Source organism: Dermacentor andersoni, chromosome 1 (assembly GCF_023375885.2).
Source record: "Dermacentor andersoni chromosome 1, qqDerAnde1_hic_scaffold, whole genome shotgun sequence".
In the NCBI taxonomy this organism is placed as follows: domain Eukaryota; kingdom Metazoa; phylum Arthropoda; class Arachnida; order Ixodida; family Ixodidae; genus Dermacentor; species Dermacentor andersoni.
Genome location: NC_092814.1, coordinates 142,963,343 through 142,981,084, shown reverse-complemented (window position 1 = coordinate 142,981,084; position 17,742 = coordinate 142,963,343). Strand labels below are relative to the sequence as shown.

Here is a 17,742-nt window from a genome sequence, read left to right as displayed (position 1 = left end):
ATATCGAGGTTCGACTGTATATCTTTCAGTATTTTTATATATGGCTCGTCTACACCCTGATTCCGTAATGCCTCCATGACTGCTGAGGTTTCGACTGAATCAAACGCTTTCTCGTAATCAATGAAAGCTATATATAAAGGTTGGTTATATTCCGCACATTTTTCTATCACCTGATTGATAGTGTGAATATGGTCTATTGTTGAGTAGCCTTTACGGAATCCTGCCTGGTCCTTTGGTTGACGGAAGTCTAAGGTGTTCCTGATTCTATTTGCAATTACCTTAGTAAATACTTTGTAGGCCACGGACAGTAAACTGATCGCTCTATAATTTTTCAAGTCTTTGGCGTCCCCTTTCTTATGGATTAGGATTATGTTAGCGTTTTTCCAAGATTCGGGTACGCTTGAAGTCATGAGGCATTGCGTATACAGGGTGGCCAGTTTCTCTAAAACAATCTGCCCACCATCCTTCAACAAATCTGCTGTTATCTGATCCTCCCCAGCTGCCTTCCCCCTTTGCATATCTCCCAAGGCTTTCTTTACTTCTTCCGGCGTTACCTGTGGGATTTCGAATTCCTCTAGACTATTTTCTCTTCCATTATCGTCGTGGGTGCCACTGGTACTGTATAAATCTCTATAGAACTCCTCAGCCACTTGAACTATCTCATCCATATTAGTAACGATATTGCCGGCTTTGTCTCTTAACGCACACATCTGATTCTTGCCTATTCCTAGTTTCTTCTTCACTGTTTTTAGGCTTCCTCCGTTCCTGAGAGCCTGTTCAATTCTATCCATATCATAGTTCCTGATGTCCGCTGTCTTACGCTTGTTGATTAACTTTAGAAAGTTCTGCCAGTTCTATTCTAGCTGTAGGATTAGAGGCTTTCATACATTGGCGTTTCTTGATCAGATCTTTCGTCTCCTGCGATAGCTTACTGGTATCCTGTCTAACGGAGATACCACCGACTTCTATTGCACACTCCTTAATGATGCCCACAAGATAGTCGTTCATTGCTTCAACACTAAGGTCCTCTTCCTGAGTTAAAGCCGAATACCTGTTCTGTAGCTTGATCTGGAATTTCTATATTTTCCCTCTTACCGCTAACTCATTGATCGACTTCTTATGTACCAGCTGCTTCCGTTCCCTTCTCAGGTCTAGGCTAATTCGAGTTCTTACCATCCTATGGTCACTGCAGCGCACCTTGCTGAGCACGTCCACATATTGTATGATGCCAGGGTTAGCGCAGAGTATGAGGTCTATTTCATTTCTAGTCTCGCCGTTCGGGCTCCTCCATGTCCATTTTCGGCTATCTCGCTTGCGGAAGAAGGTATTCATTATCCGCATATTATTCTGTTCCGCAAACTCTACTAATAACTCTCCCCTGCTATTCCTAGTGCCTATGCCATATTCCCCCACTGCCTTGTCTCCAGCCTGCTTCTTCTTCTTCTTCTTGAGTGAACCATTTTTATTTAAGAGTATGCTTGTCTGCACACGCGTCTACTGCCAAGGTACGTCATTTTCATTCCTAGGTTTGTCCACTGGCTTATAACCGCAAGTTTATCATTACAATGATATTTCAAAATAAACAATTTTCGGCGGTCCCTCATGATTCAATATATCAAGATTTGACTGTATAGTAAAACTAGCGAATCCGCTTACACCCATAAATGTCGCTGCATGGTCGTCTTCGAACATGCGACTGGCAGCTCCAAAGGACCTTAGGCCTAATCGCATCCGTGACAGATACCAATGCCACACAAGCCACATAAGGGGTTCGAATGAGTTGCCGCGATGAGATACAGGCCTAGCTAAGTGATCTCCACTTGCTTCTCAACACGCACTTCCGAACGGACTTGTGGAACTGCACCCCGCTGACTTCCTAACCAGTGTTTCTGGTGCCCAGCTCCCATAGCCAAAGATAAAGAAATTATGGGGTTTTAGGTGCCAAAACCACTTTTTGATTATGAGGCACACTGTAGGGGAGGACTCCGGAAATTTCGACCACCTGGGGTTCTTCAACGTGCACCTAAATCTAAGTACACGGGTATTTTCGCATTTCACCCCCATCGAAATGCGGCCGCCGTGGCCGGGATTCGATGCCGCGACCTCGTGCTCAGCAGCCCAACACCGTAGCCACTGAGCAACCATGGCGGGTCATAGCCAAAGATACAGAAAGGAGACTATTTACATATTTACTTGAAAAATCGGCACCACGTCGGCTGCTGCATTCACTCCCTTCGGGCCTAACCTTCGTCATGCACACTGCGTGGCCCACGTGCCATAGATTTCTTTGGAGAAGACTCACTGAAAATCTCAGCGTATGCACGAGTTCGGGGATACTGCTGCAGTGTTAACTCACACTCAAGAAAGCACATGCCCAACCTAGCTAGCAAATGACCTTTGGGTGAGGCCTAACGCTGTTCCAGACAAGGCCTTCCTCGCACAGAACAAATCGTTGCCCCGTTTTACAAGAGCTTGCCCCATGTTCGGAATGCCAAATGTTGGGATAAGGGGGAGATGCCAACGGTGCTGTGCCTTGGCACACCGAGCCCTGCGGTTGGCGCATGTCTGCCCATCAACCGTGGTCCGGTACGAGCTCGAGGAAACAATAGACGACAACCACGTGTGCACTTAGAAAGCATTTATTACATTTGCAACTAACGCTTCTAGTAGGCCAGCTAGCTATAGTTGACATCACTGAGGGTTCCCTTGAAGAGAATAATACGCTAGGTAAAGAAGGGCTTCTGACTTACCAGCTAGGGATGCAGGGAGATCACAGCAATTGGCACGACAAAAACGCAGTTGACTAACTATGTGGAGGAAAACGAGAGTGCCGGCGGAGACTTCTACACTCACCATTGACGTTCGCCATGCGTGCGATGGTTATGGGACCTGAGGATTCCCACAAGTTATACCGGGACAATGCTTTTGAGCGCATGATAGAATTAAACTGAGAAACCAAATACTGTTTAAATAAAAAAGATCTAGACAGCAGCTCCAATGTATTTATTATGGCCACAAAAATGTTCGACGACAAAAGCATCAAGATTAGACAAATCTATCTACTACCCGTCAGTCCCATGGTAGCTGAACAAACACAGCGCCAAATTTCTCTCTAGCAATTTCTCTCTAGGAAACACTATGGTTTTTGCAGCTGCCTCTGTTTGCGTCTCATTACTGTGGGGTGTTTCCGGTTCAATCTCGGCCACGGTGGCGACATTTGGATGGGGGTGTAATGGAAAAACACTTGTTTACTTGGATTTAGGTGCTCAATAAAGAACCCCAGGTGGTCAAAAGTAATCAGGAGTCCCCCACTATGACGTGCCTTATAATCGAGTCATGGTTTTTACACTTGAAGCCCCAGAATTTAATATTTACGGTCAACGTCCAGTTTTTCAGACTCATTAGGGGCTGCAAAAGGGCTGGGAAAACGTCCGAAAAAAACAAGTGCATGCCTTTTACTACCCCAAGTGCTGAAATCGCCACAGGTACATCCCAAATAGCTCTGAAGGCCTGCCAGTACATATATTAGGCGTATCGGTACTTGTACTGTGATAGGAGACTGCAGGTGCACGCATGTATAATTAAAGTGTACATACCGTGTCCCGTGACAATTACCCCTTCCCACTCTTGGTATGCTTCACCGCAATACTTCGTGTATGCTTCATTGCGTAACATTGCTGCATTGAGGCGAAGCTGGCTTTCGCGAACCGGCATTATGCAACGCGCCATGCTTTCCGAGCTTCCAAGACAGTGGCGAGGAAAACAAAGATGGAGTCGGTGCCATTGCTAACAGCGGCGAATTGTTTCAATGAAAAACACGACACACAACAGAAAGAATCTTTGTAGCGAACATCAAAGTAGCTAGGCTTAGAGTTGCCGCGGTGATAGCTACGGCTACCAGCAGATCTGCATGCGAGAGCGCTGGTTCGAGGAGGCGAGATCATCAAAATAGTGACAGTGGTTCCTATGATTAATGTTGTTTCAGACCAGTGTCCATGGCAAAAAGTCCGCAAAATCAGGCGGCGAAAGTTTCTTGCATCTGAAATTTCAGACTTTCTTATACACGTTCTTAGACACAGGGTCATAGTTATAGATGTTCTTAGATGCGGGGTCAAATCCTAGCCACAGCTGCAGCATTTCGATGGGGGCAAAATGTAGAATGCCCATGCCCTGGCATTGCGGGCACATTAAAGATCCTCTGGTGGTCAAAATTAATCCGGTGTCTCCCTCTATGGCGTGCCTCATAATCAAACCGTTTTGATAACCCCAGATTTCAATTTAGTTCTGCACAACTGCAGGCTCATGTTGCTACTCTGCCATAAATAATACTGCAATTGGGCAGCATAGCACATACCATTGGATGACAGTGGGCTGTTCTTTATCGAAAAAAAAAACGTGCTTGACACACATCTAGTAAAAGATGCATAGCAGCTGTTTCAGCATCACTAGAACATGAAACATGAGTTTGAAACATATGAAACATGAAACATGAGATTTTGCTTACTAACTTGGCACCGGACACAGAGCAATAGCGCTCCATGCAAGCAGCAGCATTTCTTCAGTGCATGCTGTCACCTGTAGACACCGACACGTCCGGTACTGAGCACAAAAGTGATTGTAGCTCCTATACTGAAGGCAATCGATCAAGATTACTTTGCGCAAATCTACGTTCGGTGCCGAATCCGAATGCGATGCCTGTTGGGTGGCACCGAAAATGAGCATTCTTGAAGAAGAGATGCGTATTCCCGGACGATTACTCAATCACGGCCCGATGCGTGGCACTCCATGCTGTGACCGCCATCTCAAGCGCCATAAACAGCTCTGCGTTGGAGGGATGTGGATTTCCTTGCTGTTGCTGCATTTTGCTCACCAAAGTGCACATTAAGCACTGCACTAGGTGTGCAAAAGCTGTCGTCGCATGCCGGTAGGAACATGCGTGCCGCTTCGAATAGGGGATCATCAAACAAGATGGCAGCCATGACGTGTTTCCGTTGCACGCGATTGCTCCCGGCGCTTAACTGGTGCCGCCTGCGCAAGTGTGATGTGGTGGTATTTTACACAATTTTAGTGTAAAGCAATCACATTTGTGCACATTTCGGAGCCTGATAGCCTTGCGCAAGTAGGTAATACGCGGGGTTACATCCCGGAAAATTTTGTTGATGCAGGATTGTAGTACAGCGATATTTCGTTGTCGAGAGGTACGAAATGTATTGAATCCTGTGGCCGTTCGCAGAGGATACGAAAATATTTTGTTGTCGTGGAGTTTTGTTATCGTGGGTTTCGACTGTATATTAGAGCTGTGATGCACAAATATCCACAACTACAGTTTTCTCTCCAACTTCGGAAATTTTATTAAATACTTGTTAATCATTGCTGGCTTCTTTCTTTTTTTCTTTTTAGACCTTGCTGGTTTATATTATTCTGGGGGTTACAGTCTCGCTATGCGTAGCATCATTCCATTATGCATTTCCATAAATCAGTGCACATCTGTCAGTGATTGTTTCATTTTTGTAGTTATTAAATTTTTTGTTATTGTATTTGCTATATTTATTATTTCTGTACCGTTACACAGTTTGTGCTTCTGTTTGTATCACTAGTGTGTAGTATATCCCCTTTACCCAATGCTTCAACCAGATCTGTAAGGTATGTAAGAAAAGAAAATTGCTTGCCAAACTAGTGTCCTTCTTGCACCTCGCAACTCGACCTTTTTTTCTGGTCAGTTGTATTGAAGTCATGGTATATGTGCAGGAGTGCCCTGGCCCCAAGTACCACAATACCTAGAGAGCTACCAAGAGCCCTTCCAGATTTGCTTACCACTATGCCCTCCGGACAGGTGAGCCACTAAGCAGTTGCCTTTCAATATTTCAGACATCTCTTTGGAGCTCCGTCCATTTGCATGTACAGTCATGAAAGTATCTGTGTTAGGCCATAGAAGATAAGATTACAGATGTGTTTACAAGGGGTGCCCAAATATTTGAAAATTTGAATATGAATCGAGTATCCTATCTTTAACATTCATATTCAATATTTTACGAATATTCAACACCACATGAACATTCTAAAGTGTGTTTATGAGCATGAGCTCGCAATTTTACTAAGCAGAGCTTATGAATGTAACAGCATGGCAATGTAAGCATTGTTCATTGAAAAAGTGTAGGTTAGGGCATGTTGGTATTCCATAACTGAGGTTTTTTAGCGCACGAAAAGGGACGAGAGACAGAGGCAAGACGCGGACACAACGCTAACTTCCAATAATTGTTTTATTCCACGAAGCGGTACACATATATATAGGTAACAGACAACACTGTACGCATGCGCATATATACTGATTTCTAATCAAATGAGACAGCAACGAGACATGTGTAATCTTAACTTTCCATTACACATGTCTCGTTGCTGTCTCATTTGATTAGAAATCAGTACGTATGCGCATGCGTACGGTGTTGTCTGTTACCTAGATATACGTGTACCGCTTCGTGGAATAAAACAATTGTTGGAAGTTAGTGCTGTGTCCTCGTCTTGCCTCTGTCTCTTGTCCTTTTTCGTGCTCTAAAAACCTCAGTCATTGTTCATTGTTAAGATGAGGTAGTTGTGGTTACTATTTCATACCTGCCAACTCTTCTGAATTTTCCATAAAATGTACGAATTTCGAGCAATCTTGAAATTTTATGGAAAACATTTTATTTGCAAAAAGAGAACTTGAAAATGTAGTAAAACTACACCCTGGTACCTTGCGCCACCACAAGAGAGGGCAACATGTATGCGTGGTATCATCATCAGCAGCTGCAAGGTTGTAGTGACTTCTATCGTCTACTAGGGGGGTCACGAATCCATATCCAAAGCTTGATAGTGCCTCTAGCGCCTCCGCAAACCTGTTGCCATGCTGTTGCCTTTGTTCGCGCGGGCGCGCAGGTTTGGACTTCAGTCAGCTTCAGTCACTGCAGTGTTGGCCTCGCCTTTTGTGTGACTAGCTGTTGCGTCGGACGCAGTGTGACTCCGCCTGTAGCGGCTTCGCAGTGCAGTGGCGAGCTCGAAGCCCTGACATACTTCCAAGTGTTTTTGAAATCGTGCATGGTAGAATTTCTGTGCTTCGTGCCGTCGAAAAAAGGGGAAAAGTTCAGATTCTGCACCACGTGTTCCTGTGATGTGAATATCTCGCATGGCGGCAAGTCTGACATCAAGGTCCACATCACTTCGAAAAAGCATCGGGGATATGTGCAAGCCGCAGACAGCCAGCAGAGCCTAGCAAGTTTTCTACACAGTGACAATGACCTCGGTGTGATTCATGCAAAATGCCTCTTCACGGCATGTTTAGTTGAAGTGTCAGCGACCATGCCGGACCGCTTTTCCGCAAGATGTTCCCCAAGTGCGAAGAAGCGAAACGCTACGCCTGTGGACGAACAAAGACAATGTCAATTGTTCTGGAAATGGCCGCCAACGCGGAGACTCCTTTGCTGGATGCCCTAGAACAGCAAGTATTTTCGATCGCTGTGGATGGCAGTAACAATAGGGATACGCAGCTTTTACCCTATTGTGACATATTTCGTTAAAGAAACGAGTAGAGTCGAAAGCCGCCTTCTTTGTCTCGGGACAACCCAAAGGGGAAGCGACGGGTCACAAGATTGCAAATCTGGTTCTGGACGAGATGAAGTCTCGGAATTTGCCTGTTGGAAACCGGTTGGCTATGTGTTCAGACAATGCCTGTATAAAACTAACGAGACGCGAAGAAACCAGACAAAGAGCTACTCATTGTTCCAACTTCTTCTTTTCAGTGCCCACCTGCCCCGTTTATTCATCTTTTTCTACATACTCCCGCCCCCCAGTAGCGTTGTCCAATTCAAGCTTGTAAAATTTCTGCACTGGCCTTCTTATAAGCTTGCCATCTTGAGCTTTCACACGGCAGGCTCGGATGATTCCATATTGACCAGGGAAGATGTCCACGACTCGTCCCAGTGGCCAAATACCTCTAGAGATGTTAGGTTCCTCGATGAGTACTACATCATCTACTTGTAGACTGCTACTAGGATGCAATAGGTAGAGGTGAAGTGCCCGCAGCTCGAGGAGGTATTCTTTCTTCCATCGGATCCACAGATGGTCCACGAGCTTCTGGCGGTATCGCAACTTCTTGCTGAGGTCACGTCGCACAGCCTGTGCACTTCGAGCTTCGTCGTCACTGTTGGTTCGCTCTGGAGAGGCAAGAAATGAGCTCCCGACCAGAAAATGAGCAGGACATAGTGAAGGCTCTCTAGCGTCCGTATACGTATAGGTTGGAGGTCTTGAATTGATAACCGTCTCTACCTCCAGCAGTACAGTCTGTTTGTTTGTTGTTGAGCTTGCTCTTTCCCAGAACTTTGTGTAAAGATGACTTGACTGATCGAATAAATCTCTCCCACCACCCGCCCCACCAAGGGGCACCTCGCATAATAAATTTCTATTCTATGCAATGCGTCAAGAGCAAAGATGCAAATGGAGAGCTCTTCATGGTGTTCCAAATGTCACATAGGTCACGCGATGCTCTCTTAAATGCGAGAGCATTATCGAAGTGCAGTGTTGCGGGCACTCCTCCACGAGCCAAAAACCTACGGAACGCTAGTAAGAAGGAGCTTGTAGAGATTCCACTCGTCAATTCAAGGTGTACAGCTCTCGTGGTCGCACATGTGAACAACAGAATATAAGCTTTGTATGTAACTCCATCAGTCTCATGTTGCTTTACATATAGTGGGCCTGCAAAGTCTAATCCCACAACTTCAAACGGCCGTGATGTGAGAAGCCTGTCTTCAGTCATTGGTGCAAATTGCACCTTTACAGGTTTGCTGTTGTATTTTTTTGCAGAGAAAGCAAACATTGATGATCCGCTTAACTTCTTGTCGAGCACGTATAACCCAGTAACGCTGTCGAATCTGCATCATAGTGCTTGCCACACCGCCATGTAAAACTCTACAGTGAGCCTCAGTAACAACTAAGGCCGTCTAGGGATGCCTTTGCGGTAGAATAACCGGGTGCTTTTCGTCATACGTAGAGTTCATTCTTTCAAATCGGCTACCAAGTCGAAACTGTCCGCTGTGATCAAGGTAAGGGTGGAGATCGCGCTGTACAGAGTGTTTCTGGACAGTGTCTCTAAGCCAAAGGTGTTTACAGTGAAACCTCGTTAAACCGTTGTTGGCCGGAGCTCGGGAAAGGTACCTACTAAATGGTAGTACTGTTTAACCGAATAGCATGAGATCACCCACTTACCTGTCGAAAACGGAACTCGGAGAGAGTGCGATGTAAGGGGAAAAAACATGCAGTATTTATTCACTTCGCACGACAAAAGTGTTATTTTCGTTTGATGCCGCGGCAGCCTAGCACGACGACGACAGCGGCCTCAAACTTACTGAAGCTACGTGCCAGCTTTTCAGCCAGCCCCCTCTTCTCGGCAAACACTCGCATGGCAGATTCTTCGTTGGCGTTACGTATTCACCGTGCATGTGCGCAGTAGTGCTGCAGAAGTCCCGGGGGCGCCTTTTTCATTGCCGGGTGCCGGAGTTTGGAATAATTTTCATTTGGAATAGAGTTACGTTATCGCGCCCCTATTGTTGTCGCGACGATTGCATTCATGAGGCTGACTTAACGCGCAGCTTATGCCACTGTCGGGCCTGAATCGCCCGTGCTATCGCTTTCCGTGTCGTCCTCGTCACTGTCGCTAGTCGACAATTCGGCAACAACACAGGCAACGATGGCGAAAAGTCGAACCTCGTAGCCGACATATCTTCGCGGTCGCAGCAGCGCTGCCGAGCAACTTCTTCGCATTCCAAATACCACACAGTGTAGTCAACAGCAGATCCCTGTTGCGTGTCAGCACCGACTTCTTCGTGTCATGTTCGATAGCACGGACGATGTCTAATTTTTCTTCTCTGCTGAGCACCCGGCGTCTTTTTTATCCAAGCTTGCACGACGCCATAACGCTCTCTGGCACCGCGTCGAAATGATGTTGATGTTGATGTGGCTTCACGCGCAAACGCACAGGGCGCTTGGGGGCTGTTGTTCCGATCTCTGAGGCGTGTTGTTCTGCCGGGCCGCCCGATGGAGACAGCGCAGCGCCGTGTTTGCACGACGAAAAGTTGAAACGCTACGTTTTAACCGATGCGTACGCAATAAGCTGGTACGGTTTATGCGGATACGAAACACACTATGTTCAATGGCCGCTGAGTCGGGGATTTGACTTTACTAATTTTAAAACAAAACTACTGTTTAAGCGGATACGGTTTAACGAGGTTTTACTTAATGTTATTCGTGAATACTTCGAGCTGGACACGACAGATCCAGAACATTTCAGCCTTGTTTAGCTACTCTGTCGAAATAGTTCCACCCAGCGACGTTTGAATACGACGACATTGATACACAAATCGAAATACCCAGGCGGTGACGCGCAGGAGCTTCTGTAGGTTGCAAAAGTTCCTCAAGTCAATCAAGGTGTCCACTATTCTCGGCGCTTGAAGAAGTACTTGTTGCGTGTCACACTCTGACTCTTCGTATATCGGTGTGCTCATGTCCGAGTCTGTAGGCCAGGTTGATCTTGGCTGGGATAACCATTCAGGTCCCCTCCACCAGCTGCGACATGTACGTAGAATCTTTAAACATATGCCCCTAGTCAATAAATCTGAGGGGTTGTCTTCTCCGGGGCAGTAACGCAATAGCTGTGGGTCAGCAAATGCTGCGATTTCAGTCACTCTGTGCTTTACAAACTGACCCAACTTGTTACGGTCACCCTGGATCCAGCTCAGTGTGATCATGGAGTCTGTCCACATGACGCAGGGAAAATGCATGGAATACCACGATGAGCGGATGTATTTTAATAATCTGGCTCCTACTACCACAGCCATAAGCTCGAGCTTCGGCAGTGTTAAAATCTTGGTAGGTGCTACTCGAGACTTCGCTATTATTAGTAATTAGCTGTATTTACGTCGTCATCAACTGTTCTCAAATAGGCACATGCTCCATAAGCCTTCAGGCTGGCGTCGACAAATATATGCAGCTCTGCCTTCGTGACTGCTCCGTATAGCCCATCTCTCACGCAGCGCGGAATCTTGATGAAGCCAAGCTGGATTACATCCGCGCACCATGCTGTCCATGTCGTCTTGATCTCCTCTGGTAACTGGTCATCCCAAGACTGGCCTAAAACCCACAGGCATTGAAACAAAAGATTTGCAGTGACTGTGAAAGGGGAGAGAATACCAAGAGGGTCGAAAATTCGGGAAGCAGCCTTGAGAAGTGTACGTCTTGTGTCTGGCTGAGCTGAGGCTAAGTATTTGGCTATAGATTTGGAAGAAAATTTGGAGTAATCAATTTCGGTATCCCATTGCATTCCCAAAACTGCAGTTGATTCCCTTGATGCACCTTCCACTTGCTCCTCCTGGTTGTCGAAAATGTTTTGTAGTTGCTGGTTATTGGTCTTCCATTTTCTGAGACTCATGCCTGCATCTCGCATAATTGCATTCGATCACTCATAGATGCTCAGACCATCTTCGAATGTCTCTGCACCCACCAGTAAATCATCTACATAAAAGGGCTTCTTCAAAATAGAAGCAAGCGCTTTGTCCTCACAAGCGTTGTCCAGGTGGTGATGAATAGTCACCATGAGCAAGAAAGGGCTTGATGTTGATCCAAATGGTACCCGGGTCATGCGCCATTCGACAATGTTACTGTTTTGGGTGACGGGAATGGCATCAAACCAGAGAAACCGGAATGCATCTCGGTCGGTCTCCTGTATCTCAATTTGTAAGAATGCCTTCTCGATATCCGAGTTGATGGCAAGCGGAAACCACCGAAAGCGAAGCAGTACTTGTAGTAACTCTGCGTTGAGGTTCACCCCTTTATCTAGGCAGTCGTTGAGTGATGGAAAGCCTTAAGCGTGTGACGATGTGTCGAACACGACCCGGAGCTTGGTGGTCAGCAATTCCTCTCGTATGACTTCCCGATGTGGTATAAAATAGGTGGCCCGATCAATAGGAACACTCTTAGGTACCACTTCAGCGTGTCCTAGCTCCAGGTATTGTCGGTTGACTGCATTGTATCGCTCCAATAATCCTTCATTCATTGATAGCCTCTTTGCAAGTTTTTGTAGACATGCGAGCGCGGTATCACAGTTGCTTCCAAGTAGCTGTTTCTGATATTCTTTCCAAGGCAGCGCCGCGGTGTATCTGCCATTTTTCTTGCGTATTGTTCCTCCGAACCGTGCAATGGACTCAGGAGAGGGAGGTTCGCCATAATTTGTGATGCCCATTGCTTCGAGCTGCCAGAACGACTGCAGAATCTGTGAGGTTGTGTCATCATCAGAAATTGTTTCCACTCGCAGAACGCAGACCATAACATTAGTGTCGCAGTCAAGAAAGGCTCTTTGGCAACTCGGTCCTTGCAGTGACCATCCAAATGCCGTGTTGATTGCGACCAGTCCTGGAATTTCTATGCTCTTTGCAACTTCTCCCGTCATGATTTCCCAAAGATGGTCGGCTCCCATCAACAAGTTGAGGCCGTTCTCAGTATCCGCTTCAAGAAAATTCTTGTTGTCAGCAAGAAATTTGCCCTCACATCGCAGCTTCCGAATGAAGTTGTTATCAGCTGTCAGCGCAGCAATGTTGTGACAGATAACTGGAACTATAATTGCTTGAACAATATGGATGTTGGAACAGTGCTGATTACGCAGTGGTACTTCAACAACCTTTCCTATTTCAGCAGAACTTGGGGATGCGTTGCTAAACGTGTTGAATGAAATTATGGTTTCTCCCAGTACCTGCAGTTGTAGTTTTAAAGCCAGATCTTCTGTGATAAATGATCTGACTGGCTCCATCCATCAGTTTTGCGCTCGCAAAACTGATGGCTATCTTGTTACTAATCGCTCAAAGTGTGACCGCCTGTGACTCGCTTGTTTATTGCTCACAGGGGTGCGCATACCAAGGATGCCACCGTGCATGCATTTCCCCCTTTTTTTTTTTCCGAGACTTGCGGAAACTAATTGCCTCTGGTTGGCGACAAGATGAAGATTAGCAGAAGTTTGTCACACGTGTTGCTTTTTTGACGGGCACACAACCATACAGCTTTCTAGAGGGCGCTCACCTGTGCAGTTCGATTACGCTATGGACGTAAATATTAGGTAAGAGCAGGAACATTTGAGACTTGCGGAATATTCTCGTGTGTGCATCTTCTAAGCCTTCAACTATGTGTATAACAATGCATCAAATTTTTCATTCTTATAAGTTTATTTAATTTATTTATTGTTGTTATTCATGAATAAACAGTACAGTATACCAACGCAATATATATATATATATATATATATATATATATATATATATATATATATATATATATATATATATATATATATATATTTTTTTTTTTTTTTTTTTCCCCCTCACTTTATGGTCACCCTAGAAAAATTACGGTAAATTGTTTTTCAGAATAGGTCACTCTGAGGAATTGAAATCTGCAATAAAAAAAATCGACCCTGGGCGGTCGCATATGGTGAAAAAAATCTACCCTGAAAGGGTTAACATTACCATTTGTCATGGCGCTCATTGGCCATACCTGGCCCGTCATTAAATTTCAGTTCTATTTTGGTCTGTGCTTTACTCCGTGTTTTTTCAAACTGCATAACTTTATATGTTAGATAGAATGGAAATAAAAGCAATTGTGATAAAAATTGTATGCACTGAATTTAGTTGCATAGCATTTACTGAGGACCCTCACCGGGTCACATAGCAAATTTTGGTTATACACTGGAAGTTGTGCCTTCTAAGGAGTGTTCCACTGCAAGAATCTTTTAATTAGGTCATTAATAGCAGAGATAGAAATATTTGAAGTGCTGCAAACCCATGGTTCCAGGAGGTGAGCATCACTGCCAACATAGACACACTCTGTCTCCACTTGCGCCATCTAGCCTCCAGAAGAGAAATTCCTTCCATGCGTTCTCCCATACTGGAGGTGAAGGGTTGCGTGGCAAATACGTCACAGGCCCCCACCTTGTTTTCTCTCTCTCTCTCTCTCTCTCTCTCTCTCTCTCTCTCTCTCATGTTTTTGCTGAGTGCCACACCTCTCGTGACAGTCTTGTCCACGAGCTGTTGCATTCGTCTCATTTCATGAAGCGGGCAATTTTGTTCGCTCTGCCCGAGAACACCTAAGTAGCGGTATAAGTCAATGCCACAATCACGAGCACTGAGGTGGGTGCAAGAGAATGAAAGAGCATGATCGCGGCGCTGGAACACAGTAGAAAATGACATAGTATTGTTCTCTGCGTGCACAACTGCACGACGTGGGAATAAGCAGACGAAACAGAAGTGCTACATCTCTCTTGCTACGGTACAAAGTGAAACAAAAATTTGCAGACGTACGGTTTGTATGTCTTATTATTTCTCCAAAGTTTAATTTGTCTATTGAAGCAACAGATTAAACAAATCAGTGATGTTGCCTTGAATAATTCTTGAGGTCACGTGTCACTATGAGTGACGTCACATCACGTACATGCACTTAGGCACAATTGTGCGATTAACATCGACTCCCCAGTTCGGAGTGTGACGCACGCAAGGAAAAGGGCAAATGGTGCTTGGTTTAAAATTTAAGCTCTTCCGCAGTGCGTAGGGATGTAATACTTAGCGGATACGATGATTAGCGTGCATTGTATGCACTGTGCTTATCAGCTCAAGATGGCCAAATCTGGCGATGGGCCCTTTGACTGACCACTTCATGAATGCTTCATTTCACATAGAATCCAGCATTTGCATTGGATCCTTTGTGTTTGTGTGTTAATAATCCTTTAAAATTAGTTGCCCATGCTTGACTTTGTAGCTTGTTGACCTGTAATGTACTTTGTGCAGGGCCCGACTGCAGTGAGCCATGTGCTGCCTCCACTACCCGGAGGATGCCCTCCACTAGCATTTAGCAACCCAGTCTACCGTTGGGGGGGCCTCCAAGAACCTCAGCCAGAATCTCTCACTGGTAAGCCAATGTCATTCTCCTTTTTGTGCATAAAAATGCCATGGCCAAGTATTGCACATGGGACACAGTGCTGAATAGCTGCTTGGTGATGATTGCTGAGCCTCGCAACATACAGCCCCTTGCAACTATGCCATAACGAAGATGGCAGACACAGCCAGTGTTACTAGGTGACTGTGCAATTAGAATGTTCCATAGTCGCTCGTCGATTGCTTCTTTCGTGCAAGAAGCTGGTTCGGTGGACCACATTGCTATATGCACACTAAGTGGCTGTGCTTTGTACAGTAGAACCTTGTTGATATTGTTACGAACGACGACAGGCTGATGTTCATCACAAATATTCACATTATTACCTAATTCTGCAACTCTTTCCCCATGCTCTCTACCCACGCACACTACACACACTGCACACCACCTGCATCTTTCTTCCCCTGACAACTACAGTCAACAGCGCACATAGCTTCCAAGAACCGTGCTTTGCCTTGCCTCACTTGGAGCTCTTGGTCTGCTTACACTGCCACTCTCTCCTCACAACTCTTACCCCTCAAAATGTGAACCAGTAAGGGAAGAGAGAAGCTGTGGTTCATGGCTAAAGCACCCACTGGTCTGCGTGGGCAATAGTTCAACACTGTTGCATAGTAAGGTCACTCAAAACAAATTGTCGCCTAATTGCTTGACGACGCGATAAAATCCACGTCGCCGTGGTGCCAACTTGGCTGAGACACCCTTGGCAGCATCACCCGTGGTGCGACTATATAAGAGCACGAGGTCACCTCACTGTCTTTAACCCTTTCGCTGTCGGACCTTTCTGGCCGTGACGCACCCCCAGTGTCGGCTTGGTTTCAGGGAACGAGCATAACAGGGAATGAACATAGCAATTTATTTTTGATTATGATTGGTATACAAATAACATAGTCAATGCAATATGCACATTCAGTGTTCTGCAGCTGTTGTTAGTAAACATCATCATCATCATCATCATCAGCCTGACTAACATCCGTTCAACATCCGAATCTGACGATGCGGAACTCATCTCTTCCTCGCATGAGACGCTGTCAGAGTCCAAATCCGAGCTCGGCTCGTATTCTGAATTGGAATTGAGCCACCGCTCCAATGAGCAGACAAAGGTCCCGCGCGCTCAGCCATTCGAAAGTAACCGCGCGCAGGGAGGATGTGCTTTCAGTCGCCCACACAACGGAGAGAAACGGGACGTTGCGTGATCAAGAAGACAGAGGGAGATGGAAAAAGGCTAAACAAAGTTCGAAGGGCTTTACGTTTACTGCTGCAAGTAGGAAGCGAGGGTGCGGCGAGAGAGCGAAAGCAGCAATCGAGTCACTCTTTTCGGAGAGGCAACGGCGCGTGCGCCTGAACTTGATGCGCCGTAGGAAACATACCAACAGAAGAAAAATAAAAACCTTCAAACCAGCGGAGATGGCAGAACAACCCTTGAACCCATAACTACACGCGCGCGACGCATGATCCACCGAACGTGGAGCCACCGCGCCACTCAGCGAAGAGAAAGGGGGGAGTGGCAGTCGCACCGTACTCTTCAATACATGTACTACACAGGTCGGGGCGAATATACAAACTTGTAGAAAGAGTCAACAGATGGCGTAACCAGTTTAGGAGCGCCAGCTTTGCACTCAGGCGCGAAATTTTGAACGCACGATAGAGAACGTACCGGTACGTCAGTGACACTGTAGGGGGGAAGCGCAATGACGTACCGGTACGTCCGTGACAGCGAAAGGGTTAATGGCTGTTGGCTGCAGGTGACGGCTGTAACTGGACTTCTGCACTTGCCAAGCAGCTGCTTGATGTTTCTGAGCACACTTGATGGCCTCTTCAAGGCACTGCTAGAGTTCTGCAGTAAAGACATGTTGTGTTGCTGCCGGGGGCTCTGTATCTTCCTTGTCACCTGCGGGTTCCCATGGGGTGCAGAGCTCACAGTCGTAACCCCATTCCCCATTGCTGCTCCAGCCTTCTGGAGCAGCAATGTGGAACAGTCTCTCATGTAGACTCACTTGTGTGGTCTTCACACTGGAGAGGAGCTCTGCTCAAGCATACTTTCCTGTCCCCGTTGGTGCTTGATTCGGCAATTGAAGCCCTGCAGTCGTAGGACCCAATGCTTGACCCTAGGGGAAGCTTGGTCGGTGCTAAACATCCCTGACAAGGGCGAGTGGTCACAGTGAATCTCATACTCGGTAAATCCAAGATAAACCCTGAACTTGTACACTGCCCAAACTACTGCAAGGCACTGCTACTCCTGAACAGTATAATAGTTTTCGACCTCTGTAAGAACCCTGCTAATGAAGCAAACAGGCTGCAGTCCATTAGGGCCAGCGTGCAATAGCATAGCTGCAGTGCCAACACCGCTTGCATGAAATACACTACGAAAGGTCGGTTTAGATCTGGAAGGCCCACAACTGGATCTTGAGGTAAAGATTGCTTGAGTGCAGTGAACGCCTGCTCTTGACTCTCAGCCCACCACCATGGCTCATTCTTCTTCAAACGGTCCCTGAGTGGATGTGCTGTCAGTGAGAAGTGTGGGATGAAGTTCCTGTAATAGCCAGCAAGCCCCAGGAAGGCTTGCAACTGCTTACTTATGCTGGGTCTTGGGTAATATAGCACTGCATGTACCTTTTCTTCATCTGGTCCGCACTGCCCATGTGAGATGATGTGGCCCAAGAACCTAAGGGACTGACGGCACACCTGTATTTTGTTCGGGTTAATCATAAGGCCAGCACTTTCAATATGTTGCAGTTCTTCCCTCACCTG

The 17,742-nt window shown here is 46.2% G+C and overlaps 1 protein-coding gene across 1 annotated transcript in view; it reads left to right on the top strand.

Annotated features, from left to right (window-relative positions):
• The window catches only part of raskol (Ras GTPase-activating protein raskol), a 179,806-nt gene that overhangs the window by 120,059 nt on the left and 42,005 nt on the right, over positions 1-17,742 (top strand). Inside the window, exons 18-19 of the mRNA XM_072287915.1 lie at positions 5,749-5,833; positions 14,850-14,970. Coding sequence (XP_072144016.1) covers positions 5,749-5,833; positions 14,850-14,970 — 206 coding nt within the window. The remainder of the gene's footprint in view (positions 1-5,748; positions 5,834-14,849; positions 14,971-17,742) is intronic.